Source organism: Vigna unguiculata, chromosome 1 (assembly GCF_004118075.2).
Source record: "Vigna unguiculata cultivar IT97K-499-35 chromosome 1, ASM411807v1, whole genome shotgun sequence".
NCBI lineage: Eukaryota > Viridiplantae > Streptophyta > Magnoliopsida > Fabales > Fabaceae > Vigna > Vigna unguiculata.
Genome location: NC_040279.1, coordinates 10,883,562 through 10,910,613, shown reverse-complemented (window position 1 = coordinate 10,910,613; position 27,052 = coordinate 10,883,562). Strand labels below are relative to the sequence as shown.

Sequence of the window (27,052 nt, the reverse complement as noted above, 5' to 3'; positions counted from 1 at the left end):
AATGTGCCCAATATTATTTTACACAGTTATCAGTGTTGTGGGAAGTTGTAGAAACAAAACAAGTTGAATGATAAAAGATGTAATTAAATCTATTATTAATGAAATTCGTAAGAGTAAATGAGTTTACAAAATGTTTGACTAAGTGTATCTTAAACACCTTCTATCCTCTATAATTAATTACGTAGTTAATTATATAAGAGAAAACAACATAACACAACCCAACACATGCACTTCGCTTTGTTCCAAGAGTTATATATATATATATATATATATATATATATATATATATATGCCCCCACTTTGGTGTTTGCAACAGCGACACCATTCCTTTCACTCACTATATGCCAATGCCATGTCTCTCTCACGCCTCATCAATCCTCTCTGCTGCAGTTCTTCAACTTCAGGTTCCTCTCTCTTTTCTTCCAATAGAGCCATGCAAACTTTCTCTTTTTTTATGGAACCATTTTGTTTTCTTTTTTCGTGGTTTAATTTCGTGAGTTCGGTGAATTGAAGCTGCTGCATTGAATAAATATTTCTCAAGTTTTGGAATTGTAGTGGCAAACTTTCTCAAATGTGATTTGGGTCTGTAAATTGCTGGCTGGAACTGGGAAGTTTATTGCTTGCTTGGTTGATTCTTTGTTTGTTTTCTTCAGTATGAAGAGGAAAATAGTTATATGAAGCTGTTGAATTAAAGAAAAGGCATAGATAGAAAAGTGAATTTCTTTGTTTTCTGTATACATACTCAAATGGAAATTGGGAAATGATATGAAAAAACCTAAAGGATTTGACTTTATATGTTTCCTTTCTGCTTATAACGAGTTGCAAATTAAATATTTGACTTGATGTTTTTCTCCTCTCTTTTTTTTTATTTGTTTCAACGTTGGATGGCTCCTGTCTTATGTGCATACGAAACTATGCGCATCTCCTCTCTCTAATTTTTATTTCCTTTTCAACAGATTCTTTGGTGACTTCATCATATGTGAAGGAGAAAATGGAGAATACATCCTGGGTATGATATGCATGTACTTATGTTATATATTTACAGATAGAGAGAGAAAGAGAGGACACATAAGGTTAATCTAAGAGTAATTTCAAAAGAATCACTCCTTATCCTCACCTTTGATTTCTTTCAATCAAATAGTTCTATTGAGTAACTTATCTTTATCTGTTAGATTAAAAGAAATGAAAAGTGTAGTGTAAAGGAGTTACTCATCGATTGACTATGGAAGAATTACTTTTGGAATAACTTGTTCTGCAATTGTAGATTTCATTGTGATGAATAATATTGCCAAAAAATAAAATTGCAGTTGCAATAGTGGTCATGATACAGTTGAAAAGACAGCGAAAATCTTGACATTGTAACCACACTTGTAGTAGTAGACGATTTTTGAGACTTTGAGGGAATGAAATGTATGTTTTATTGCATGCAGTGCCTTGGGGAGTCAAAAGACAGAATCAGGAAATTGTTCAACAAGGTTGAACTTTCGATTTCTTCATATGATACAGCTTGGGTGGCAATGATAACCTCTCCAGCTTCTCATCAAACTCCACTTTTCCCTCAGTGCTTAAATTGGTTGTTGGCTAATCAACACTTAGATGGTTCTTGGGGTCTTCCTGATCGCCATCCATTACTGATGAATGATGCTCTCTTATCTACCTTAGCATCCATCCTTGCTCTAAAGCAATGGGGTGTCGGAGAAGATCAAATTAATAGGGGTACTTTACTCTTCTCCTAACCCTTTCTTTCTCTGCTGCTGTATAAATCATGTTTCCTGATATTCCTCCAGGTCTTCACTTTATTAAATCAAACATTGCCTCAATCCAGGATGAGAAGCAGCACCTTCCCATAGGATTTGGTATCAATTTTCCTTCTTTGATAGAATATGCACAAAATTTGGGCATTAATCTTCCAATTGAAGCTACGATCGAATACAATGATCCAAAAGAGAGAAATAGAACTCCAAAGGTAGAATTTAGTAGAGACATCTTGTTTTTTCCTTTTGCTTAACTTCCCCAAACTGACCTCTTTCTGGCGTAATTGTCCAGAGGTAAACAAAGAAATTCAGAAGGGTGGAGAGAATATCAAGCATATGTTTCAGAAGGAATGCAAGATTCACAAGATTGGAAAACAATCATGAAATATCAAAGAAAGAATGGATCTTTGTTCAATTCACCTGCTACAACAGCAGGTGTTTTTCAGCGCCTTAAGAATGCTGAATGTCTTGGTTACCTCCAATCTGTACTAGAAAAATTTGGAAATGCAGGTGTGTTTCCAAATTGTATTTCTCTTAATTTAAGTCTATTTACTATTTTTCATAGGGTAATTTCTTTTTTTTTTGTCAAATCAGTTCCGACAATTCACCCTCTGGATATATATGCTCGACTCTGTATGATTGATAGTCTTGAAAGGTTGGGTATTAATCATCATTTCATAGAGGAAATTCGTAGTGTATTGGATGATACATACAGGTAATACTCCATTTAGTGCGCATGCATCCGTTATTAACATCATGTCAGTTACTTGAGAGGTGGGAAAAAAATTATAAGCATGTGATGTGATGAAAATATAGAGATAACATTCTATTCAAGATATTCAACATCCTTTGATAGTAAGTTTGAAAACACTCAAAGCATTCGTTCAGATACCATTCTATTCAAAATATTCAGCATATAACTTCTCATTTAAATCCCTTGAATCCCTCTGTATATATATATAATTTGTGAAAAAATAAACAGATTTTGGGTGCAAGGAGTGGAAGATATATTCTTAGATCCCACCACCTGTGCAATGGCATTTCGAATCTTGCGTCTCAATGGCTATGATGTATCTTCAGGTTTGATCATTTGTAACATTCACGCTGTTCAAAGTTTTTACCTTTTGGATCAATACCAAGTAAACTAATCTGTATGTTGTGTCGTCGCAGATCCATTTTATCAATATTCTGAAGATAAATTTGCTGAGTCCTTGAAAGGGTACTTGAAGGATGTTGGTGCTGTGATAGAGCTTTATAGGGCTTCACAAGCCATTATACATCCTGATGAATCAATTTTGGTGAGACAGAGTTTGTGGACGAAATAGCTTCTGAAGCAGGAATCCTGCCCTTACAGATTATATGCTGATAAGCTTCGTCGTTATGTCGACCAAGAGGTAGTTTCTTGTTTTAGTCTTTCAGAAACTTTACTTCCTTCGTTTTATACAATCTTATAATGTTTTCTAATGGTGAGTTTTTTTGTTTTTTTCGTATTTTAGGTCAAGGATGTTCTTAATTTTCCTTTGTATGCAAATTTGGAGCGATTGTTAAACAGGAGATCAATGGAGTATTACAATGTAGAAGAAACAAGAATTTCAAAATCATCCTATAGGTATAGATGGTTCTCTGCTAGTTTGTTTCAATTGTCTCAATCTCTGTTTTGTTCCTTTCTATTTTTAGAGATCAAATTATTGATTGTTAGTATGATCCAGATCATGCAATCTTGCAAGCCAAGAAATTCTAAAGCTAGCAGTAGAAGACTTCAATATCTGTCAATCAATACACATTGAAGAGTTGAAACAGCTTTCCAGGCATGTCTTTCTTTTCTTTTTCTCTCAATTTTTCAAAGATATGCATTTAGCCATAGATCCATAGATAAATACCATAATCAATTCACTATAGCTTAAGGTTTGGTAGTGCTAACCACAGAGAGTTTTAAGTATATCTTCCTCCCTCATTAGTGTTTCTCTTCTGGCTTGTTGTCATTGAGGAATCTGGGTTCTTTTGTCGATGCTACTACTCATGCTTAATTGTGAAGAAATTTTATTCAAATATGCATCATAAAGATAGTATCCACTCACATTTCGACTTAGGAACATTCATTTTGTTAAATTCAAATGTTTGAACACAAACTGTAATATTTTATTGAAATAATTCATGATTTGAATCAGAATTTGTAGAACGAATACTGAGTCACGTCTGATCCCAAACAAGGAGTCTCCTCCTTCAGAAAAACTTCAGTACATTAACCTTGTGAATCAGAAAACTGTCATACCTACTTAAGAAACACACACCTTACTTCCATACTACACATCACATCCCTTAACTGTCATATCACATTTTTTCAAGTTTGATTTAAATGTGCTACAATACCATATGCAGATGGGTTGTTGAGTACAGACTAGACCAACTATAATTTGCGAGGCAGAAACTGGCCTACTGTTACTTCTCTGGTGCTGCTACACTTTTCACACCTGAACTTTCTGATGCTCGCATATCCTGGGCAAAAAATGGGGTGCTCACAACAGTTGTTGATGATTTCTTTGATGTTGGAGGTTCTGAAGAAGAACTAGTGGACCTTATTCAACTAGTTGAGAAGTATATTCCTATTATTATTTGAAACGGCCATCACTTGATTTCTAAATGACTTCTATCACAAATTTCCTGCACACACAGTGATATTATTACAATTAAACTGCAGGTGGGATGTAGATATCAACACTGCTTGTTGTTCTGAGACAGTTAAGATTATATTTTCCGCAATTCACAGCACAGTTTGTGAGATTGGAGAGAAATCAGTCAAGCGACAAGGACGTAATGTGAAAAACAATGTTATCAAGATTGTGAGACATTTCTTCTTGTTTGTGCCTTCATTTTATGCAGTCATTTGAAATATGGTCCTTGAAAAACCTTAACAGTGACTTGTTCTTTATGTTAATAATATTAGTTTGGCTCTTGTCTAAGAAAAAGTTACTTAAATGACATGAAATTTACATGGAGTTCTGCAAGTAAAGATGACTTCTTAACCAATAGGTTGAATTTGTTTACTTTTTACAGTGGTTGGATCTGATTCAATCAATGTATAAAGAAGCTGAGTGGCAGCGAACGAAGACGGTGCCAACAATTGATGATTATATGGAAAATGCATACATATCATTTGCCTTAGGTCCAATTGTACTTCCTGCCCTCTATCTTGTAGGACCTAAGCTTTCAAATGAAGATGCTGAGACTCACGAATTGAATCATCTGTATAAGCTCATGAGTACATGTGGTCGTCTTTTTAATGACATTCACAGTTTTAAGGTACATAATACATATGTGCTCCTTGTTTACTAATGTTTTTACTAATGAGTTATGGCAACTAATGTTTTCATCTCTGTTGTAGAGAGAATCTGAGGAAGGGAAATTGAATGTACTGTCTTTGCATATTACTCAAGGCAATGGAGCTTCTACTGCCGAAGATGCTATCGAAAAACTGAAGGGTGATGCTGAGGAAAAGAGAATAGAACTGCTGAGGTTAATTTTGCATGAAAAAGGAAGCTTAGTTCCCAGAGATTGCAAGGATTTGTTTTGGAAAATGACAAAAGTTTTACATCTATTTTACATGAAGGATGATGGATTTACTTCACATGAGATGTACTCTAGTGTAAAGGCAGTGATTAATGATCCTGTCATCTCTTTGATGAATTATTAGAACATTTTCGGTAGAACCTTAGTTCTGTCAAAGCATTGAAGCTCTACTAATGTGATGCCCCATTCCACTTAGTACCTACACATGCAACCAAGAACTGCTGAGTAAAAAGAGCCCCAGTCTTTCCCAACTGTTGCTGATTCGTTTTCCTTGTTTTTCCTTTCTTCTAATCTTGTTTATGATGGTCAATTCTTTTTGTCTTTAGGTTTAATCCCTTTAATATCATGTTATGATTGCTTTGTATTGACCTCCTTGATTTGAAGCTGCATAGTGATTAAAGTTGGGGTGGTTCGGAAAAGTATAAATTTGAAAAAAAAAATTAAGAAAAATTATTGTATGTGTTTTTATAATTCTTCAATTTCTAATTCCTAATTTGAGTAACTTATAAAAATAAGGATTTAGTATAAGTAAAACATAATATTAATTATTTATTAGTTAGTTACATGTAGACAATGAAGCATATTATAGAAAAATATTAAAGTAAACCATAAAATGAAATTTAAATTTATATTCATAATGTATTATATACTACAAGTAGACATCAAAACATATTATAAAATAATATTAAAATAAATCTTGAAATAAAAACTAGGTTTATATCTATAAATATATTATATTAATGAAGGATTAAATAAAAATAGTTATATTTAATACATGAACAGTTCTGTACAATAATACAAGATTAAAAAAATTATTTGGACAGAGTTTTGTATAAGAATACAAGATTAAAAAAAAAATTTATGTGGATAGACCAGAATTTGACTTGAGTTGTGAGTCATGGAAGATGGATTTGTGAGAATCGACAAACTTATTTGTCCAACATGTCCCACATTTAAAAATTTGTCCAACATGTCCCACATTTAAAAAATAGGTTGAAATACCTTTTTGATCACAATTTTCGTCAAGTTTTTTCAAATAAGTCCTAATTTTAGTTTCGTGTTCAAATAGGTTCCAATTTTCGTCAATTTTGTTCAATTGGGTCTTTTTTGTTAACACCGTTTAAATCATTAAAGGCCATGAACAGTGACTGTCACGTGTCATTTTGTAGTTTTTTTGAATTTTTTTAAATTTTTTTAAATTTTTTTTAATTTTTTTTAAATGTACACGTGTCAACTCAATAGCGTGCCACGTGTCACTTCGTGATTTTTTTTGAATTTTTTTTAAAATTTTTTTAAATGTCCACGTGTCAACCCAATAGCGTGTCACGTGTCAAAGTCAATGTTATATATTCAATTTGGTCCCTATATTTGTTATTTTTGTTCAATTGAGTCCCAGTTTTTGTTAAAATTAACCAATTTGGTCCCTCTCCAAATTGAAACCAAATTCAATTTTTATATTAAAATTCACATTTTTTATTAAATATTTTTATATAATATATTAAAATTCACATCATTATAACTTTGATATAAAAATTAAATTTGATCACATTTTTTATAGGGACCAAATTGGTTAATGTTAACAAAAATTGGGACTAAATTGAACAAAAATAACAAATATAGGGACCAAATTGAATATAGAACATTGACTTTGACACGTGACACACTATTGGGTTGACACGTGGACATTTAAAAAAAATTTAAAAAAAAATTCAAAAAAAATTCAAAAAAAATTCAAAAAAACCACGAAGTGACACGTGGCAGTCACTGTTCATGGTTGTTAATGATTTAAACGGTGTTAGCAAAAAAGGACCCAATTGAACAAAATTGACGAAAATTAGGACCTATTTGAACACAATACCAAAATTAGGACTTATTTGAAAAAATTTGATAATAATTGGAACCAAAAAGGTATTTTAACCTAAAAAATTCTTATAAACAAATAAAGGAGCTACTTCATAAGTTTTATATACTTCCGTAAACAAATTAATTACACACAAAGCTTTAGATAAAAGAGCTTATCCAATTAACACCGTTTCACTTTCTTATTATTGAATGTAATGATGAACTGTTTTTAAATTTTAAGGAATTAACTTTGGAGCTAAGTGTTAAATACATTATTAGTGGAGTTAGCCTTAGTTTATAGTCTTGTAAAAAGTTGTTAGCTTATGAGATAAAAATGTCTTAAAAAGTTCTTTTTAATTGCATAAAATATTTTTAGATATTTTAACATTTATTGATGTAATTTATGTTAAGATTAAACTCATTTAAGATGTGAAAAAAATTGATTAAAGTTACAAAATACATTCATATAAGGCTAAATCAACAAGTTTGATGAAATTCTGTTGTGTAACCCTTACATTACTTCTACACTTCCCTTTTTTATATGTGTCACCCATCTATCTATTTTCACCTTCCTACCACTCAAAATCAGCCCATTTCAAATGTTGCCACGTGTCCTGATCCACTACTTTAAAATCTATCCATTCAGATGATGCCACGTGGTGATCCTAACACACTCATTTGAACCATGCAAAGTTGTCGGACCTCTCCAGAAGCAACATCCTCCACGTGAGTGGAGCACCTCAACATCAGAACTTCACCAGAACGAACTAGGTTTGCACATCATCATGCTCTCTACACCTCGCCATCATTTTGAAGACCATCGCTACCTTTGGCGTCCGTGCACCAACCACTATCGCAGTTTATTGAAATAACGTCGGAAGACGCGCACACAACCCTCGTGGAACCCTAGTTTTGGAGAAAGAGGAAGTTGCCACGTGGTAGTCTCTCTTTGGACGGTCAATATCTCGTATGTATACCAAAAAAATTTAATCGAATTAATTCAGCTATTTTTCTAAATGTTTTATCTCCAAAACTAGCGTCAACAAAACAGAAAAAAATTATCAAAAAGATGTTACCTCACTGATCATCTGTATACATAATTGCATCTTAAACATTGTATTATTAGTTTCATATAAAAATAAATGAAACCCGAAATTTGACACCTAGTTATATAAAAATAAATAAATCTGTCTGCTTCTCTAAACAACCAGATATAACAGAAGAGATGCTTTCAAGGTTTAAGGATTCTCTCCAATGGCATCTTCAAAAATACTAAAGATCTCCCATTTTTGTTCCTTCCACTTCAATATATATCTATGGCTATTTTGGCTTTTCCCTACCCTTTATTTTTGTTTGTAATGTTCTGGTCTCATCTATTACAATAGAATCTCTTAGCAAAGAAAAATCAAAATAGCTTCTGAACAGAAAATTTTAATTCACCCGAATGGATGTCTGTAAACCAAAGTATACAATTGTATAATTGATCCAAGCCCATAGTAGATTACAGCCAATAAATCTATTTTTTTATAAATCAAATTGAATCTATCAAATATCAAACCCTTCTTATTAACACGTAATGTTTTTATAATTTAAAACTAATATAAAGAAAACAACTTCAAAGATTAAAACATTTAAATCATCAATATTCTACAAATGAACATATCGAACCAAGCTCAACGTTTAACTTCTTCAAACAGGTACACGAAACAATTCAATTTTTAAAGATTTTTAAATTAGTTCATTGTTAAATTTTACCCAAATTTACTATTAACATATCAACATAAGAGATTAAAAAAAGAATGTGGGGTCTCCAGGAACCTCTAAACACTTCTTCTTTACTCCAAAATCTGTACTCTATGTAACTAACTCACCCGCAAGCTTTTGTTTCGACGAATGTGGACATTACGTGCCGTATCTTGTTCTACAAATATTGATATCTGATTATTTTTTTTTTATACGTTATGAATGTTTGACATCTAATATTATATCTTTTTTTTCATCGATGAATGTCAACATTTAATATTTATTTACTTTTTTTTAATGTTGACATTTCATACTTTATTTTAAAAGAAAAATCATTACAAATGTCGACATCCATTATTGTATTTTTTTAATTATAAATATCGACATCCAAATAATTAATATAAAAAAAAGAAAAAAAAAATATATATATATATATATATATATACATATACTATTTTTATTTTATTTTATTTTTAATATTTGTTTTCTTATTTAGTTTTTACTTTTTTACTGTTATTTTCTTATTAAATTTAATTATAATTTAATTTTTTAATTTGTTTAATATATATTTTAAAATTAATATATTAAAAATAAATAATATTTTGAGATAAATTAAATTAAAATAATATATATATATATATATATATATATATATATATATATATATATATATATGCCCCCACTTTGGTGTTTGCAACAGCACACCATTCCTTTCACTCACTATATGCCATGTCTCTCTCATGCCTCATCAGTTGCAGTTCTTCAACTTCAGGTTCCTCTCTCTTTTCTTCAAATAAAGCCATGCAAACTTTCTCTTTTTTGATGGAACCATTTTGTTTTCTTTTTTCGTGGTTTAATTTCGTGAGTTCGGTGAATTGATGCTGCTGCATTGAATAAATATTTCTCAAGTTTTGGAATTGTAGTGGCAAACTTTCTCAAATGTGATTTGGGTCTATAAATTGCTGGCTGGAAATGGGAAGTTTATTGCTTGCTTGGTTGATTCTTTGTTTGTTTTCTTCAGTATGAAGAGGAAAATAGTTATATGAAGCTGTTGAATTAAAGAAAAGGCATAGATAGAAAAGTGAATTTCTTTGTTTTCTGTATACATACTCAAATGGAAATTGGGAAATGATATGACAAAACCTAAAGGATTTGACTTTATATGTTTCCTTTCTACTTATAACGAGTTGCAAATTAAATATTTGACTTGATGTTTTTCTCCTCTCTTTTTTTTTATTTGTTTCAACGTTGGATGGCTCCTGTCTTATGTGCATACGGAACTATGCGCATCTCCTCTCTCTAATTTTTATTTCCTTTTCAACAGATTCTTTGGTGACTTCATCATATGTGAAGGAGAAAATGGAGAATACATCCTGGGTATGACATGCATGTACTTATGTTATATATTTACAGATAGAGAGAGAAAGAGAGGACACATAAGGTTAATCTAAGAGTAATTTCAAAAGAATCACTCCTTATCCTCACCTTTGATTTCTTTCAATCAAATAGTTCTATTGAGTAACTTATCTTTATCTGTTAGATTAAAAGAAATGAAAAGTGTAATGTAAAGGAGTTACTCATGGATTGACTATGGAAGAATTACTTTTGGAATAACTTGTTCTGCAATTGTAGATTTCATTGTGATGAATAATATTGCCAAAAAATAAAATTGCAGTTGCAATAGTGGTCATGATACAGTTGAAAAGACAGCAAAAATCTTGACATTGTAACCACACTTGTAGTAGTAGACGATTTTTGAGACTTTGAGGGAATAAAATGTATGTTTTATTGCATGCAGTGCCTTGGGGAGTCAAAAGACAGAATCAGGAAATTGTTCAACAAGGTTGAACTTTCGATTTCTTCATATGATACAACTTGGGTGGCAATGATAACCTCTCCAGCTTCTCATCAGACCCCACTTTTCCCTCAGTGCTTAAATTGGTTGTTGGATAATCAACACTTAGATGGTTCTTGGGGTCTTCCTGATCGCCATCCATTATTGATGAATGATGCTCTCTTATCTACCTTAGCATCCATCCTTGCTCTAAAGCAATGGGGTGTCGGAGAAGATCAAATTAATCTTGTGAGAATTTCAGAACTGCAGATGGAATATGCCACAATCTAGTATATTGATAAGCATACATACATACATACATACATACATACATACATACATACATACATACATACATACATACATACATACATATGTATGTATGTATGTATGTATGTATGTATGTATGTCTGTATGTATGTATTGTATATTTGTGTATTTCATTTTTTTTTTTGCAATTAGCTTACCCTTTTCTCTTTGTGTCTGTTTCCTGTATGGTTTTTCTTTTTTGCAATGATCACTAAATTTTGGTGTGAGATCTTTCCAAGGGAGGAGATGCCGTTGTTTATACTAGTGGTAGTTTTTGCTCTTTAGAGCACCCTTTTGAAGAACAATTTTAATTATAATTCTTTTCTCTGTTAAGCAATTATTTTGACAAACTATGTCATATTTAAGTTCTGCTTATGACATTGTTCTATGTCTATAGTACTACTAGTTTAGTATATTTTGGATAACTATAGAAGGTTGATTGTCATATACATCAGTCGCGTGCTCTACTTTATATTGTAGTATAAAATGTTTGATGTTATTAGTTTTGTACTACTAAAATGGAATGTTACATTTATTCATATTATAAAAAACAAAATAAAACTAAAATTATCATGTAAGTGCTAGTCATCAAAATAAACAAATTTTTCAATTACGTGACCATTCTAAAATTTTAAAATTATCATTTAAGTGATAACTTTGATTTTGAAAAAAATCATTAATTGAATTATAACTAATTTTATATACTAATTCTGTTTACTTCTGAAGTAGTTTGGCTTAGAAGTAACTTTTTTAAGCACATCTAACATCTAGAGATAAAGTATCAGTTTATATTTGGATTTAATTGAGTTATACTGAACTAAAATGTTTTAAGTGTCCCAAACTATTATATTTCGAACAAAGATTCATTTCAAGAAATGGAAAAAGTGTTTTTTGACACTTCTACAAATAAGATACATCTTACATCAATTATTTCTAATAAAATATTATATTATAATAAAATATTAATTTATTTAAGTATAGGGGAAGGGTAAAGAAGAATATAAATTGAACATACCAATGCTCCTAGAAACTATCTTGAAAAGCGTGGTTGATTACTGCACCAATGCATGTCATCAACCAGTGGCATCAATTTGATTTTTCTTTTTCTTTATCAACAATAGTAAATGATCTTTGTCCTCTTGTTCACCAATGTTTTCCTTTTTCTGCACTGTTTGTGAAAATGTGCCCAATATTATTTTACACAGTTATCAGTGTTGTGCGAAGTTGTAGAAACAAAACAAGTTGAATGATAAAAGATGTAATTAAATCTATTATTAATGAAATCTGTAAGAGTAAATGAGTTTAGAAAATGTTTGACTAAGTGTATCTTAAACACCTTCTATCCTCTATAATTAATTACGTAGTTAATTATATAAGAGAAAACAACAGAACACAACCCAACACATGCACTTCGCTTTGTTCGAAGAGTTATATATATATATATATATATATATATATATATATATATATATATATATATATATATATATATATATATATATATATGCCCCCACTTTGGTGTTTGCAACAACACACCATTCCTTTCACTCACTATATGCCATGTCTCTCTCACGCCTCATCAATCCTCTCTACTGCAGTTCTTCAACTTCAGGTTCCTCTCTCTTTTCTTCCAACAGAGCCATGCAAACTTTCTCTTTTTTGATGGAACCATTTTGTTTTCTTTTTTCGTGGTTTAATTTCGTGAGTTCGGTGAATTGAAGCTGCTGCATTGAATAAATATTTCTCAAGTTTTGGAATTGTAGTGGCAAACTTTCTCAAATGTGATTTGGGTCTGTAAATTGCTGGCTGGAACTGGGAAGTTTATTGCTTGCTTGGTTGATTCTTTGTTTGTTTTCTTCAGTATGAAGAGGAAAATAGTTATATGAAGCTGTTGAATTAAAGAAAAGGCATAGATAGAAAAGTGAATTTCTTTGTTTTCTGTATACATACTCAAATGGAAATTGGGAAATGATATGACAAAACCTAAAGGATTTGACTTTATATGTTTCCTTTCTGCTTATAACGAGTTGCAAATTAAATATTTGACTTGATGTTTTTCTCCTCTCTTTTTTTTTATTTGTTTCAACGTTGGATGGCTCCTGTCTTATGTGCATACGGAACTATGCGCATCTCCTCTCTCTAATTTTTATTTCCTTTTCAACAGATTCTTTGGTGACTTCATCATATGTGAAGGAGAAAATGGAGAATACATCTTGGGTATGATATGCATGTACTTATGTTATATATTTACAGATAGAGAGAGAAAGAGAGGACACATAAGGTTAATCTAAGAGTAATTTCAAAAGAATCACTCCTTATCCTCACCTTTGATTTCTTTCAATCAAATAGTTCTATTGAGTAACTTATCTTTATCTGTTAGATTAAAAGAAATGAAAAGTGTAGTGTAAAGGAGTTACTCATGGATTGACTATGGAAGAATTACTTTTGGAATAACTTGTTCTGCAATTTTAGATTTCATTGTGATGAATAATATTGCCAAAAAATAAAATTGCAGTTGCAATAGTGGTCATGATACAGTTGAAAAGACAGCAAAAATCTTGACATTGTAACCACACTTGTAGTAGTAGACGATTTTTGAGACTTTGAGGGAATAAAATGTATGTTTTATTGCATGCAGTGCCTTGGGGAGTCAAAAGACAGAATCAAGAAATTGTTCAACAAGGTTGAACTTTTGACATCTAATATTATATCTTTTTTTTCATCGATGAATGTCAACATTTAATATTTATTTACTTTTTTTTAATGTCGACATTTCATACTTTATTTTAAAAGAAAAATCATTACAAATGTCGACATTATTATTGTATTTTTTTAATTATAAATATCGACATCCAAATAATTAATATAAAAAAAAAGAAAAAAAAAAATATATATATATATATATATTATTTTTATTTTATTTTATTTTTAATATTTGTTTTCTTATTTAGTTTTTACTTTTTTACTGTTATTTTCTTATTAAATTTAATTATAATTTAATTTTTTAATTTGTTTAATATATATTTTAAAATTAATATATTAAAAATAAATAATATTTTGAGATAAATTAAATTAAAATAATTTAACAAATGTTAATGGAAATTCGGTTAACACTTTTAAAAAAAATATTTTTTAGATAAAAAGTAATAAATATTAATATAATATTTTATAAATTTTATATAAATAAATATAAAATAAAAGATATTTTATTTGTTTAAATTGTAATTTATTAAAATTATTAAATATTTAAATTAATAAAATTTTCACATGTTAATCGGATTGTGGAAATCCGGTTAAAAATTTTTTAAAAATTATTTTTTTATAATTTTAAAATAATAAATATTAATATAATTTTTTTTTACAAATTTATATAAATTAATATAAAATAAAATATATTTTAATTCGTTTAAATTTTAATTTAATGAATCTTTAAAGAAAATATAATAAATATTTAAATTACTATAAAATAAAAAATTTATATAATTTAACATATGTTAATTGTATATGGAAATGCAGTTAATGTTTTTTTTAAATGTTTTTCAGTGAATTGTGTAACACCCCATTTAATTAATAACCATAATTAAATGAAGCGTCACACAATATAATATAACAGCGCAATCCTGAAGTTTAAACTTAAATCCTTACAACTATCCTTACAACTATCCACGATGCCAAAACTAAACGAGATACGAAGTGCTACAGAATCAAAATAGGAAATTAAACGATATACTAGCACATGGGCCATAGCCCCAAAGAGAAAGCCCAAAGTAGTAAAATCCAACTCAGATGGCTAAGTAGCGGAATCATCTCTCTTGTTGACCACGTGTACCTCTCGCATCTGCTCCCATCAATAAATTGATGATCATCGCAAAGATAGAAGAACCACATACAAAGCAATCAAACAAGCAAAGGGTAAGCTAGAGCCAAAAGATTTTTATCATGCAATCAGATATACTTTCACAGTCCAATATACACACATCATCCAAGCATGTTATGACCTTCCAATCAATACACTAAGAGCTTGACAATCTGGAATAAGGACCAAACGCACTAGCTCGCTTAGGCGAGCTCTCCTCGCCTGAGCGAGGCATTCTTTCGCTCAAAACCAGGACCACCCGCCTGAGCGGCAGCTCGCGCAGAAGGCTTAGGCGAGCCTCTGCCAGTCTCACTTAGGCGAGCCTGACTCGCCTGGGCGAGGTTATCAGCTCTCGCCCTTGTTCTCACCTGCAATAGTTGTATTTTCACATCCAAACAATCATATAGGTATCCCACACATCCATAACAACATACAATCCACACAAACACTAAGCATACTCAAGAACAGGCCAAACATAACTTAAAATTTGAAACCCTAGCTTCCCTTACCTGGAAAGGGATTAGCAGAGGACTTTGACACCCGAACTATGATGAACGGTAGCTCAAACAATAACTTCGAGAGCTGAAAAATAGCGGAACGAGCTTAAAATGAGTTCATCAAGATAACCCTAGTTGGAACTATGAAAAATGAATAGAATGGAGCAAGAGTATGAGTTGGGAGCTGACTTACAAAGGGTAGAAAACTGGTCTGAGCTCACTTGACGAGAAACAATGGCTGAACCCTAGCAGAGCTTCGCAACTGCTCAAAGAGGCAAGAGGTGACTATTTTTTTCTGAAAGTGAGGGGAAATGGAAACGTTAGGGCAGATTAAGGTCTGATTTTCCTCTTTGGGCCAACCCTTAGGCCCATTAGACAAAAGGCAACCCTTAAAACATTAGGGCAGAAAACTGGGCCTTACAAATTAGAAACTGGATGTCAACATCCATGAAAAAAAAAATCACATCATATGTTATTCGTAAATGAAAAAAATTAATCTTGGATGTTCACAATTGTAACAGTTAAAAAATTAAAATAAAAATAGATGAATTATCGGATGTCGATATTCGTAGAACAAAATCAAACACCGGATGCTCACATTCATAGATGAAAAAAATATATAATAGCGTATGTCGACATCCATAACGACAAAAAATTAAAAAATAATAAAGTACTAGATATCGACATGCATAGAACAAACCAAGGTACCAGATGTCGACATTCAGAGGAGAAAAAAACTTGGGGGTGAGGTTAGAGAGAGAAAAAAAGTTGTTACTTTTAACTAAAAGGCAAAATGAGAATTTAAAAGATTTTTGGAGGTACAAAAGAAGTGTTTGGAGGTGCAGGGAGAAGCCCCCACGAAAGTTACTGTCAAGAACCATAAAATAATTACTTTTAGGTCATATGATGAGGCTCGAAGTGGGCTTCTGCAACCAATAGTCCACGAAGGTACCAAGACATGGTGGGAAAAAGTATACATAAGAAAGAAGAACTCAAGGGAGATAAATTGCGGAGGAGAATAGAGAGATTCTATTTATATTCAATCTTGTTAAGAGTAGTGGGAGATGGATTTTTGGATGAGAGAAGAGAAGAATTGTTTGTGTTGCACAAGAGAGGAGCGTAACTCTAGGTGAGATTTGTTATCCTTCTATTTCATGTTTTTGTTAAGAGTATAATAAACACATGAGTGTTCATTTCATTCCATTCTTTTTCTTTTGAGCTTTTAAAGTGTGGATCTATATTATTTGTTCCGACTTGTTGGATCCCTTTGTGTCAGTGAATGCTACCAAAGAAAAAAGGAAGTGAGGTGAAAACATGGGAACCAGAAAATACAATAGTCATGAATGTTAGGATTAAGATTGTAGAGGGAGAATTAGAACGAATGACAACTATCATGGAAGAGATACGACTCCAAGTTGTTCAAAACCAATCAGTGATAGAGACGATGCCTAAGGAAGTTGTGGTAAACTAATCGAAGTTAGTGGAATTGATAACTCGTAGCTGGGAGAAAATATCTCACGTGGAGGGAGAGATCTTTATTGGGCCTAAGAATAAGAGTCCTCTAGTGGTGCTTGAAGTCCTTAGAAGGAGATATGCTAGATGAATTCAGAATATCAGTGAAAAAGATTGAACTACCTATGTCCGATGGAGAAGATCCTATTGGTTTGATCACTAGAGCTTAAATCTATTTTAGAGTCCAAGAAACTAGCTCGGCAGTGAGGATGAATCTTGCTCAATTGTGCATAGAGGGGGCCACAATCCATTTCTTCAATGCAATGTTAAATGATTATGATAAATAACTTGGGAGTATTTGAAGAAAGAATTAATTGAAAGATATGGAGGTTTGGAGGAGGGATGTGTATTTGAGCAATTGACATCACTGCGGTAAATAGGGAGTATAGAAGAATACATACAAAGATTTGACTGTTTAATGGATGAGGTGCCCAAATTACATGATGAACAATACGTTGCTTACTTTATTCACGGGTTGCGTGAAGAAATTAGGACCCGAATCTGAAGTTTGCATGTTGTAAGTCCACTTACGAGAAGAAGAAGAATGAACATAGCAAGAGCCATTGATATGAAGTTCTCGAATAAGCACAAAGAATGACATGGGAAAAAAGAAACACAATCGGAAGGTTATCCAGGTTACAAGACTAGTTCAAATATTTCAAGGCACATCATTCCCAAAAACCAAGGGACTGGTGGAGGGATTAATTGGTCTGGACCAAACACAACAAAAGAACTCATTAAAAATAATAAAAGTGGGCCTAAAGATAAGGGAATAGTTCATTTAGCTTATCAAGAATTTTTGGATAGGTGAAAGAGAGGATGGTGTTTTAAATGTTTGATAGGCTCTAATACAAATATATTTGTGTTGATATCTTGTGATAACTTGTATCTCTTTGAGGGGGAGATATGTGTTTATGTTGATGTCTTATAATACCTTTTGTTTTAGAAAGGGGGAGAAAAGTAATTTATCTATCTTATATATTAACTATTCTTTTCTCTTAAGTTGTTGATTAAGAACAAAACATATCATAAGTCTTTAATAAATTTTGATCATAAAAAAAGGGGAGATTGTTTACAAAAGAAGAAGATAGACATCTTGTTTCAATAAAGAGTTTTGATGATAATTTATTATGGAGAAGTGTGAAAACTTAATGATGATTCATGGAGAAATAATTGAAGACTTAAAAAATGTTTGGATTCAAGAGATACATTGAAGACTTAAGATTTTAGTAGTTTAGTTGTTGAAGTCTTGTAATTTGTGTATCTTCTTTAAAATAGTTAAATTAGTAGGTTAGGAGTCAAAAGGTAGAACCCAAGTAGTAGAGCACTAAGAGAGTTTTAATTTTTGCAAAACTGGCTAGAATAATCGATTATCTCATAATATAATCAATTATCTCAATAAATGTTTTTTCAAGAAAAGCCACTGTGATAATCGATTATCAATGGGAGTTGTAACTTGACTTTTCATATTCTTAACCTAAGTTCGAAAGTGGCTTCTATAAATGAAGGTGAGAGTCCTCTTTACAAGATATATAAGTTAGCGAAGTCTGAGTACTTGAGTACTCTCTATGGAAAGACATTGAAAAACCTAGTGTAGATAGAGCGATAACTTTCACCAAGTGGGTTCTTGTGTGATTGAGTGTTGTTATTGTTGTTGGGAGAAGATGTTCATCCTTTGTGTGATCCAAAGGAGGTGTCCATTCCTTGTGAATTCAAGGAAGGTGTTTCTTCATCTCTTGTGTGATCCAAGAGAGGTGTCTTCATTTTTTGTCGAACTCAAAGGAGGTGTTCATCCCTTGTGAATTTCAAGGGAGGTGTCTTTCATCTCTTGTAGCTTCAAAAGAGGTGCTTTCTTTTCTAACTATTCTTATTTCTATTTGTAATCTATTACTTTTAGTGTTTGAGTTAATCCCTCTTTAGAAAGATTAACAATTGGACGTAGGATCTTTTGATCCGAACCAGTATAAGATACCTTGTACAATTTTATCTTTCCTACTTTCTATATTTTATTGTGACTATTAAAATAAAAGAAAGAGTTTTAATTAAACTTTGATATTAAAAGGGAAAATTTCAAAATCACAATTTTTATTAGGAACCAAATTCACCCTCTCGCTTGGATTTTGTCTACACACAAACATTCCGCTGTGCAATTCTAACAGACCGTATAATCTCATGCACCAATGCCCCGTGAAATAAGTACAGGTCATATTAGTGGGTGATGAAATCCAAATGGAATGCGATAATGAAGAAAATGTGTCAGGAAATGTATGTGCGATTGAAGAGGGAGATGCTGATGATGAGTGAAACGCCTTGAGTTTACTCAACTTAGGACCTGAGAAAACATAATCACCTTGAACTCTTAAATTTAAGAGAAAGATACGTGAATTGTCTCTATTTATTATGGTCATATGTGCATCATTCTATAACTTTATTTCTAGAACATTGGTTTGGTTGAGGCAATGGGTTGGTTGAAGCAATAGGTTAATAGTGGGAGACACCAAGAGTATGCAAATATTGATGGACAAAGACAAACATTTGGATTGTGTCATAAAATTAAAATTGAAATAGAAGATTGAGACTTTATGGTGGATGCTTATTTGTTTGACTTAGAGCACATTGATATGATTTTGGACATGTCATCGCTAGTTTCTCTAGTCGAAATGGTTGTTGACAGGAGAAAAACAAATCATGAAGGTAGAAACATCTCAAGGAACCAAAATGTTTAAAGGAGTGACTCGAAGAGAACCATTATTTGAACCTGTCCCTATCCTAGCTTCCTACAGTGTTATGATAAATGAAGAACAAATGAATCATTGGCTCATCCATTGGAAAGAGAAGACAACAAAGGAGGCTACATGAGGAGATGAAGTTTCAATTAGGATTCAATATCCTTAACCGAGTATTGAGGACAAGACAATTCTTCAAGAGGAGGATATTGATGAGGCCCAAAGAATGAATGAGCTTCCTCAACCAATAACCCACAAAAGTACCAGGACACATTGAGACAAAATATACACTAGACAAACCAAAGGGCTACGATGACAAACACTTAGGGGAGAGAGAGATTGTAGAGGAGAATAGAAAAGTTCTATTTGTATTCAGTTTTGCTAAGAGTTGAGGAGGGTTGGGTGAGACTTGTTATCCTTCTATTTCATTTTGTTGAAAATAATACATACATTTTGTTCATTTCATTCCTTTCTTTTTCTTCTAAGCTTTTAAGGTCTGGGTGTATCACCTTAATTTTGGTAGCAATAAATGTAAACAAGTATTTAAATAGACTTGTATTGCCACTGGTTAGGGCACTACAGGCCACAGGCACATTATATTATTCCAAACCAAAAGTTTTTGCGGTACTACGGATAACAATAATGTTTACTTAACATGAAAACATGCAAAATATATTTAGGTAAGTCCATGACAAATTTGACAAAAACAAAACCTAATGGACATAAAACTCCCACGAAATCAGTGTTCTTCCTTCAGAACCTCAGGAAAAAATTTCCACGATGTTCTATTGGAGGTATAGACTTCAATTCGCTTGACACAGCAGCAACATGTTGCCGCTAACCCAATGACATTGTGTTCCCTTCTTTTATGGTCTACTGCAACAAGGGATTATAGCACCGCTTATGATTTGGGATGGATGGTTTCACACATCAATAGTATTTCTTTTCATAAGAAACCAGCCCATGAACTCCACCTTCAACCTGTGCTGCTCCAGTCCGGACCTGGGAAGAACAGACCAGATATTAAGAACAGAACATGAACATCAAGGTTATAGTTACGGCGATCAATGAACAAAGTTCTGTTGATGCAAAACACTTGTGGCCTCTAAATACAGCAAATTACAGACTCAAAACAAATACAAAAGTCTCCCCCTAGACAAACAACAATTAACTAACATACCCCGGTTGAGAAAGGCTCATTGTACACAGTCTTACACTTAGCAAAACATTTGTTTATATTTTGTTTTTAAATCAATGGAATCTATTCAGGTAACCTAAAATTTTAAGAAAACAATTATTGTTTGTTAAATTCAAGGTGTATTTAGAACCAAGAAAATGGACCTATGAATTCCATCAGATTAATCTATTCCTTTCTAATCCATCCTAACAAATTGCCGCAATTTCTATTACTACTTATCTTGCGTTATTAGTTTAAGAATACAACGGACAAAAGGGTTTTCCTTTTAGAACTACAGTATCCTAGCTTTCCACAAAGTCAAATAAATGGGTTCAATAGGAAATGGGGAATCAGTCAACAAATAGCATCACCTTTTTTATAGTGCAAATAAAGAAACTTCTTTGATAATCTAATGTTAATAGCCAGAGCAAGAAATAAATAATTAAAAGTGGCTTAAACATACCTCCAGTCTTAACACCCTGGACCTTAGAAGGTCATGAGCAGACTGTAGGGAAGAGGCGCCGATATCCTGGAACCCTTGCCTGACTGCTTGCAAGGTGTATGGTATGAAATTCAAGACAGAACCCTTATCCTTGACAGCTCCAACAACCCCCTGAGCAATTTTTAGCTTTGCTGTATCACCCAAGTACCTTGCATCACTCCCTTTAGTCATAGCTTCTAGGGAACCCATACCTCTATACTTTTTGACACGTTGACCATTCTGGTGCAGAAATGGTAATTAGTAAAAGATATAAATACCAAATTAGCATGTAACAAGTCATCAGCAAAAGAAAGAGGAATGGACAATTTATAGAAACTAAGAGATGGGAAAGAAAAGGAATCACAGAGAGAGTCAGTGTGAGAGAAAGATATACACATTTTCAGAACTATAAAAATCTAACATACAGTCCCTAACAGAAGAACAGAAAATACAGTCTTGCCCTGTTCTCTATTTCTAAAGAGATTTTCCTTATAACACTATACTTACACATGTGCTGAGAATATATTTAAGGAATAAACAGACAAAAAGGAAATCAAAGACTTCCCAATATTGCATCAGGCCTTCATAAATACCTGATATACATAAGCACCCGGAGCCTCATGGCTACCAGCCAAGAAGCTTCCCATCATAGCAGTTGACGCTCCCAATGATAAAGCCTTAACAATATGACCAGAGTTTGAGATGCCACCATCGGCAATGACAGGAACACCACTTTTATATGCAATGGACGAGACCTTGTAAACAGCAGTTGCCTGAAATGCATATACTCAAATAGTCAATATTAAGAATTTGATACCTTATTTTAATATTTGTTATCAAATAGTAAAACATAGCGCTAACCTACTTTTACCCCATTTCCTGTTTTCATACACTTTTCAAGAAACAGTAAAAGTAGTTTCGCAAATATTCAATACATGAAACACATTTTAAAAAGCAGCACAGAGAAAGCCCTCAAGAGTCAAGTCGCTAACTGTAGTCTGTAGACACCCTAAACTCCTGACAAAAGACCATCGCCAATTATCAAACATTATCAATCCCAAAAGTTGACCCAATCCTCAAAAAGATTCATTGATCCTCGAATCCAGCCAACACAAATTCTTATCACAACTCAAAGCCAAACATAGCAGACCAAGGTTCTAGAAACCCATCCATGACACAATTCTGTCTACAAAATCAAGGACTCGGAGTCTCTAAGCAGCTAAACAACATCCACAACAATTTAAAGCCTAAAAGCAAATCACACACTTAAATTTGATGTTAAGGGAACTAATGAGTTGGTTTCAAGTGGTTAATATACTGAACCCAAAGTTAAACTGTTAGAGCACTTGCCGGATTTGTTCCTTGGAAAAAAGCAGTATTTGTTCAGACTTCACTTACCTCAGAATTGATTTTAAGGAGAAGCCTTTTAATACTTATGGATCATGTCCATGAACCAAAAAATATATTTGACGCTAAGGGTAAACAGGATCAATCAGAAATCAACAACCATTCAATGAATAACAAATCAATCAATAATCAACCAATAATCAATCAATCAGTGATCGATTAAGGAATTAAATATACCTGACCACGTCCCACAGCGCAAACCTCCTGGGTGGTACAAATGGACCCAGACCCCATTCCAACCCTCAACCCATCAACCCCAGCCTGAATCAAATTCTCAGCCTGGTACATGGTCACAACATTACCACCAATCACATCAAGCTCAGGGTAGACACTCTTCACATACTTCACCATCTCCAACTGATAAATTGAGTTCCCTTGAGAACTATCCAACACAACAACATTCACCCCAGCCTTCACCAAATGCTTCAGCCTCTCCTTATCATCCTCCCTCGTCCCCATCGCCGCCCCCACCATAAACTCCCCATCTGGCCCCACCGTCGCCGGAGCCGCCAATTTGGGGTACCCCTTCACCCTCTCCACCTCCTCTCTGACCACCAAATCCACCACCTCACCGTCCCTCTCCAAAGCCACTGCACCACTCTTCTCATTCTCCATGATCTCATGAATTTTGTTCAGGTCTGCGTTCCATGGCGCGCGCCGGGGCGGAGGCGCCATGTAGTCGCCCACCCTTAAGCTCTTGTCTTTTTGATTAGTCCAGTCCCGCTTCGCGACATAGCCGAGGAGCTTCCCGCCGGCGGCGCCTATGTCTGTGACGAGGAGAAAGGGGGAGGCCGCAAAGTCGTCCTCGTGCTCGATGACGGCGGAGGGGGCCGCGAAGGCGGGCTCGGAGAGGATGGGGACGCGGCGGGACTTGGCCGCGCGAACGAGTGAGGCCTGGGCGGCTGCCGGAACGTTGGAGTGCACGATGGCGATGCCGCCGAGGGAGGCCATGGCACTGGCCATGGCGGACTCGGATACTGTGTCCATGGGTGAGGCAACGAGGGGGACGGCGAGTGGGAGGCGGCGCGTGAGGCGCGTGGAGAGGTCGACGGCGTCGGCGGCGAAGTCGATGTAGTGGGGCAGGAAGATGACGTCATCGTAAGTGTAGGAGAAGCCCTGCGAGAAGAGCTTCTCGGCGGTGAAACCGTCCTCGATCGGCGGTGGAGTGAAGTCCATTGGGGCTGCCGGAAAGAGGGTTCAGCTAGGGTTTACCGCTTCAGGTATTTAAAAAAAGAAAGAAAATGATAAAATAATAATAATAAAATAAATAGTAACGATTATTGGTTTACTTGAAATTTACTAGTTTAGAAAAGACACGATTCTGTCGTCTATGAGCTGGAGAGGACGTGTTCTCAATAACCATGATGGATTTATAACCCAAGGAGAACAAAGAGATAAGATAAGAAATTATATTTTAGTCTGATTGAAGTATGTACCTATCCTATTATAAAATTTCTTTCGTATTTTATTTTGTCGTATTCACCAAAAATATTAATTAGTTTACTTAACATTTTTATTTCCGTTTTCATCTTTACTTTAAATTATAAAGATGTTCATTACTAAGTTTCTCATTTCTAAAGAGAGTCATTTTCAACCCTAAAGCCCTAATTTGAGATCTTATTAAAAAATATGTTGAATACATATTTAATTTATTTATAATTTAATGTGAGAAAGTTCTTAATAATTCTAATTTACAATAAAATTAAATATATATTTAATAAAATCTAAAATTAATTATAAGTAAAGTTCTTACTTTTATAATTAATTCTCCTTAGTAAACTTTATCTTTTTTTCCCTTTCTCTTTCTCGTCACCTTTTCACTTCAAATTATTTCATGATGGAGCTTCATCGATTATTACTAAAAATAGATTTTAATGCTTAAAGTTATTTAAAATTCTATTATAATTTTATAAAAGCTTAAATATTGTTAGTTCACAGTTAAGAAAACACACCGTCTTTGAAGAAAAACAAAATAATGTTATTTGTAACGTCCCATTTAATAATTAAACTCAATTAAATGAAAATATTATATAATATAATATAATGAGCGAAGGTTCAGAGTACGACGTCACTCTACTTAATTATCCAAAAGTACTAAGAGGAAAAATTCAAGTAGAGATGACAAATAAACTCGTCCCTGTGAGTATTGCCCGAACTCGTCCCCGTTTTGACGGGAAATTCCCGAATTGACTGGGTATGTGTATGGGGAATCCTCGACTTTTTCAATTGAGTATGGGGATGGTTATGGGGATGTACATATCCCCGCCATATCTCCGTCATCATTTAAATTATTAAAATATTCACAATTAATTAAGTAACCCTATATATATATATATATATATATATATATATATATCAATCTTTTATTTCTTCTAATTATTTGGTTTGTCATGAAACTCATTCGCATCTCCAATATATTTTTCATCTTATCATGACATTTATGTAATTATGTTAAAATGATGTATGTCAATTAAAAAATTTTATGTTTCATATTTGAATATTTCTATTATTTTTTTAATATTTTTATTTATTGTATATTTTCCTTTCACATGAGTATGTTTAATACTCTCAATTTAAGTATTTAATAACATAAACCTTTCATTTACTAGGTAATATAAAAAAAAAAACTTTTTACTTATTTTTATTAATTTTTATTTCATTTGAAGATCTTTTTTGTTTCGCTAAAACAATTATTTATCAACCATTCAGTATATATGTTGATATTTGAAAAGTGTTCTTAGGTGTCTAAGGTATTTTTTATCTTATCATACCCTTAATTATACATTTGTTTATCTTTGTGTGATTTCTTTCAATAGTTTATAAGACATACATTTGTTAATTTTTTAATATTTTTATTTGTTGTTTATTTTCATCATGTAGAATACTATTTTAGTATATTTTATCTAATTATTTTTTATTTTCTAACTTATTATATCAATCATACTGTATTTTTTTACTATAATTGTATAAATAAATTTTATTTACTACAATATCAAAATTTAATGTAATTGCCATGAATATTTTTTTTATCACCATCCAACATATATTAGAGTTCAAAAGATACAATATCTATGTTAAATTTTTTATTATTATTTGTTATTTGTTTCATTTTGATTAAGTGATTTTATTAATGTATAAAAAAAGAGATTCATTAGAATTTAAAAAATTGAAGTAAACAAACATTTAAAATATATTTTAATTTGAATATTTGTTTTCCTTTAAATTTTTTTTAAAATATTTTTAAATTTTATCAACTAGCTTTCATTAATGTTTGCAGTTTGCAAATTTAATAAACATTTTAGTTCTCATGAAATTTTATTTGGTATTCCAATGTAAAATGTAAACAATTATAATTTATTTTAAAGTATTTGATATCGAAGAAACAACCATCCTCCTAATACTGAATATTTGATAATATTATTTTTCATTTACCGTAATTTTTTATTATTTTATAAAAATTATTTAAAATTTATATTGAAGTAGTAAGGAAACGGGTACGGGTATGGGTACGAGATTATACCCGTTACTCGGTGGGGGTGGGAATGGGATAAAATTTTGATACCTGTTGGGTTTGGGTATGGGGATGGGGATGAATTTTATTTCCGGGGATGGGTATGGGATAGTGAAACCCGTCCCTGCCCCGCCCCGTTGCCATCCCTAAATCCAAGGCACATCCAGATGCCAATACCAAACAATATACAAGAACTCAACAATAGATATTAGAGTACTAAAGGACAAAATAGTACATGAGCCATAGCCTTATGAGAAAGCCCAAAACAGTAGAATCCAGCCCAGGTAGGCTACGCAGCGAAACCATCACCTCCCTGTTGACCACGGGTGTTCCTCGCATCTGCTCACATCAATAAATTGATGATCATCGCAAAAGAGAAAACCACACATACAAGACATACAACAAACAACAAAAGGGTAAGCTAGAGTGGAAAACAGTTTATCACACAGTTACATGCTATTTCACAGTCCAATCAGTATATGTCATCCAAACATGTTATGACCTTTCAAACAATACTCTAAGACTCAGACTCAACTCATCCGGATACATATAATCTAGTCGGATTCAGCAAATGCTTACACTTGTGGTGGATATCCCTGCTCTACCGAGCTGCTCAGCCCCCGAGCTAAGTGTTACAATGTCTCAACTCCCACACACAAGGTTAGCCCTTAATGAATTTCAGGCCTCCGCTACTCTCACCAAAAGAGTCAGTCCGCTCTACGTGAGACTGACTGACTCCTTAGAGTGTCAGGATGCAACCTTACCTTGAATCCTTACTAAATTATATAGATGGGGCACCACCATGAACTCCCACTAATAGGGGTCAAGGAATTACG

General features: G+C 32.8%; 1 protein-coding gene, 1 long non-coding RNA gene and 1 pseudogene across 3 annotated transcripts; 2 read left to right on the top strand and 1 right to left on the bottom strand.

The window, feature by feature from the left end:
• The first annotated feature begins 353 nt into the window (after window positions 1-353).
• LOC114192044 lies at window positions 354-5,761 on the top strand (annotated as a pseudogene). Its single transcript, XR_003606056.1, has 14 exons — window positions 354-404; window positions 957-1,009; window positions 1,431-1,716; window positions 1,788-1,966; window positions 2,047-2,264; window positions 2,349-2,469; window positions 2,737-2,834; window positions 2,925-3,148; window positions 3,251-3,363; window positions 3,464-3,562; window positions 4,134-4,349; window positions 4,453-4,594; window positions 4,809-5,054; window positions 5,137-5,761. The product of XR_003606056.1 is annotated as an ent-kaur-16-ene synthase, chloroplastic-like (transcript).
• A 3,898-nt stretch (window positions 5,762-9,659) lies between these two features.
• LOC114190617 lies at window positions 9,660-10,724 on the top strand. The gene is made up of 3 exons (XR_003605836.1): window positions 9,660-9,678; window positions 10,231-10,283; window positions 10,705-10,724. It is a non-coding gene; the product is annotated as an uncharacterized LOC114190617 (long non-coding RNA).
• Window positions 10,725-20,180: 9,456 nt separating this feature from the next.
• On the bottom strand, window positions 20,181-24,044 carry LOC114183462 (inosine-5'-monophosphate dehydrogenase). Its single transcript, XM_028070490.1, has 4 exons — window positions 22,883-24,044; window positions 21,892-22,071; window positions 21,281-21,538; window positions 20,181-20,642 (listed from the first exon to the last, which is right to left on the bottom strand). Exons 1-4 carry the CDS (start codon window positions 23,879-23,881, stop codon window positions 20,571-20,573), a joined length of 1,509 nt encoding a protein of 502 aa, XP_027926291.1. The 5' UTR covers window positions 23,882-24,044; the 3' UTR covers window positions 20,181-20,570.
• Window positions 24,045-27,052: the final 3,008 nt, after the last annotated feature.

Bases quoted from the DNA above. Each gene is read 5' to 3' on its own strand.
- LOC114183462 (XM_028070490.1), bottom strand. From the start codon at position 23,881: ATGGACTTCACTCCACCGCCGATCGAGGACGGTTTCACCGCCGAGAAG. The intron at 22,072-22,882 runs GTATATTTAATT...TATGCATTTCAG, and splicing joins GCGCTGTGGGACGTGGTCAG to GCAACTGCTGTTTACAAGGT. The intron at 20,643-21,280 runs GTATGTTTAAGC...TGTTCTTCCCAG, and splicing joins CCAGGGTGTTAAGACTGGAG to GTCCGGACTGGAGCAGCACA.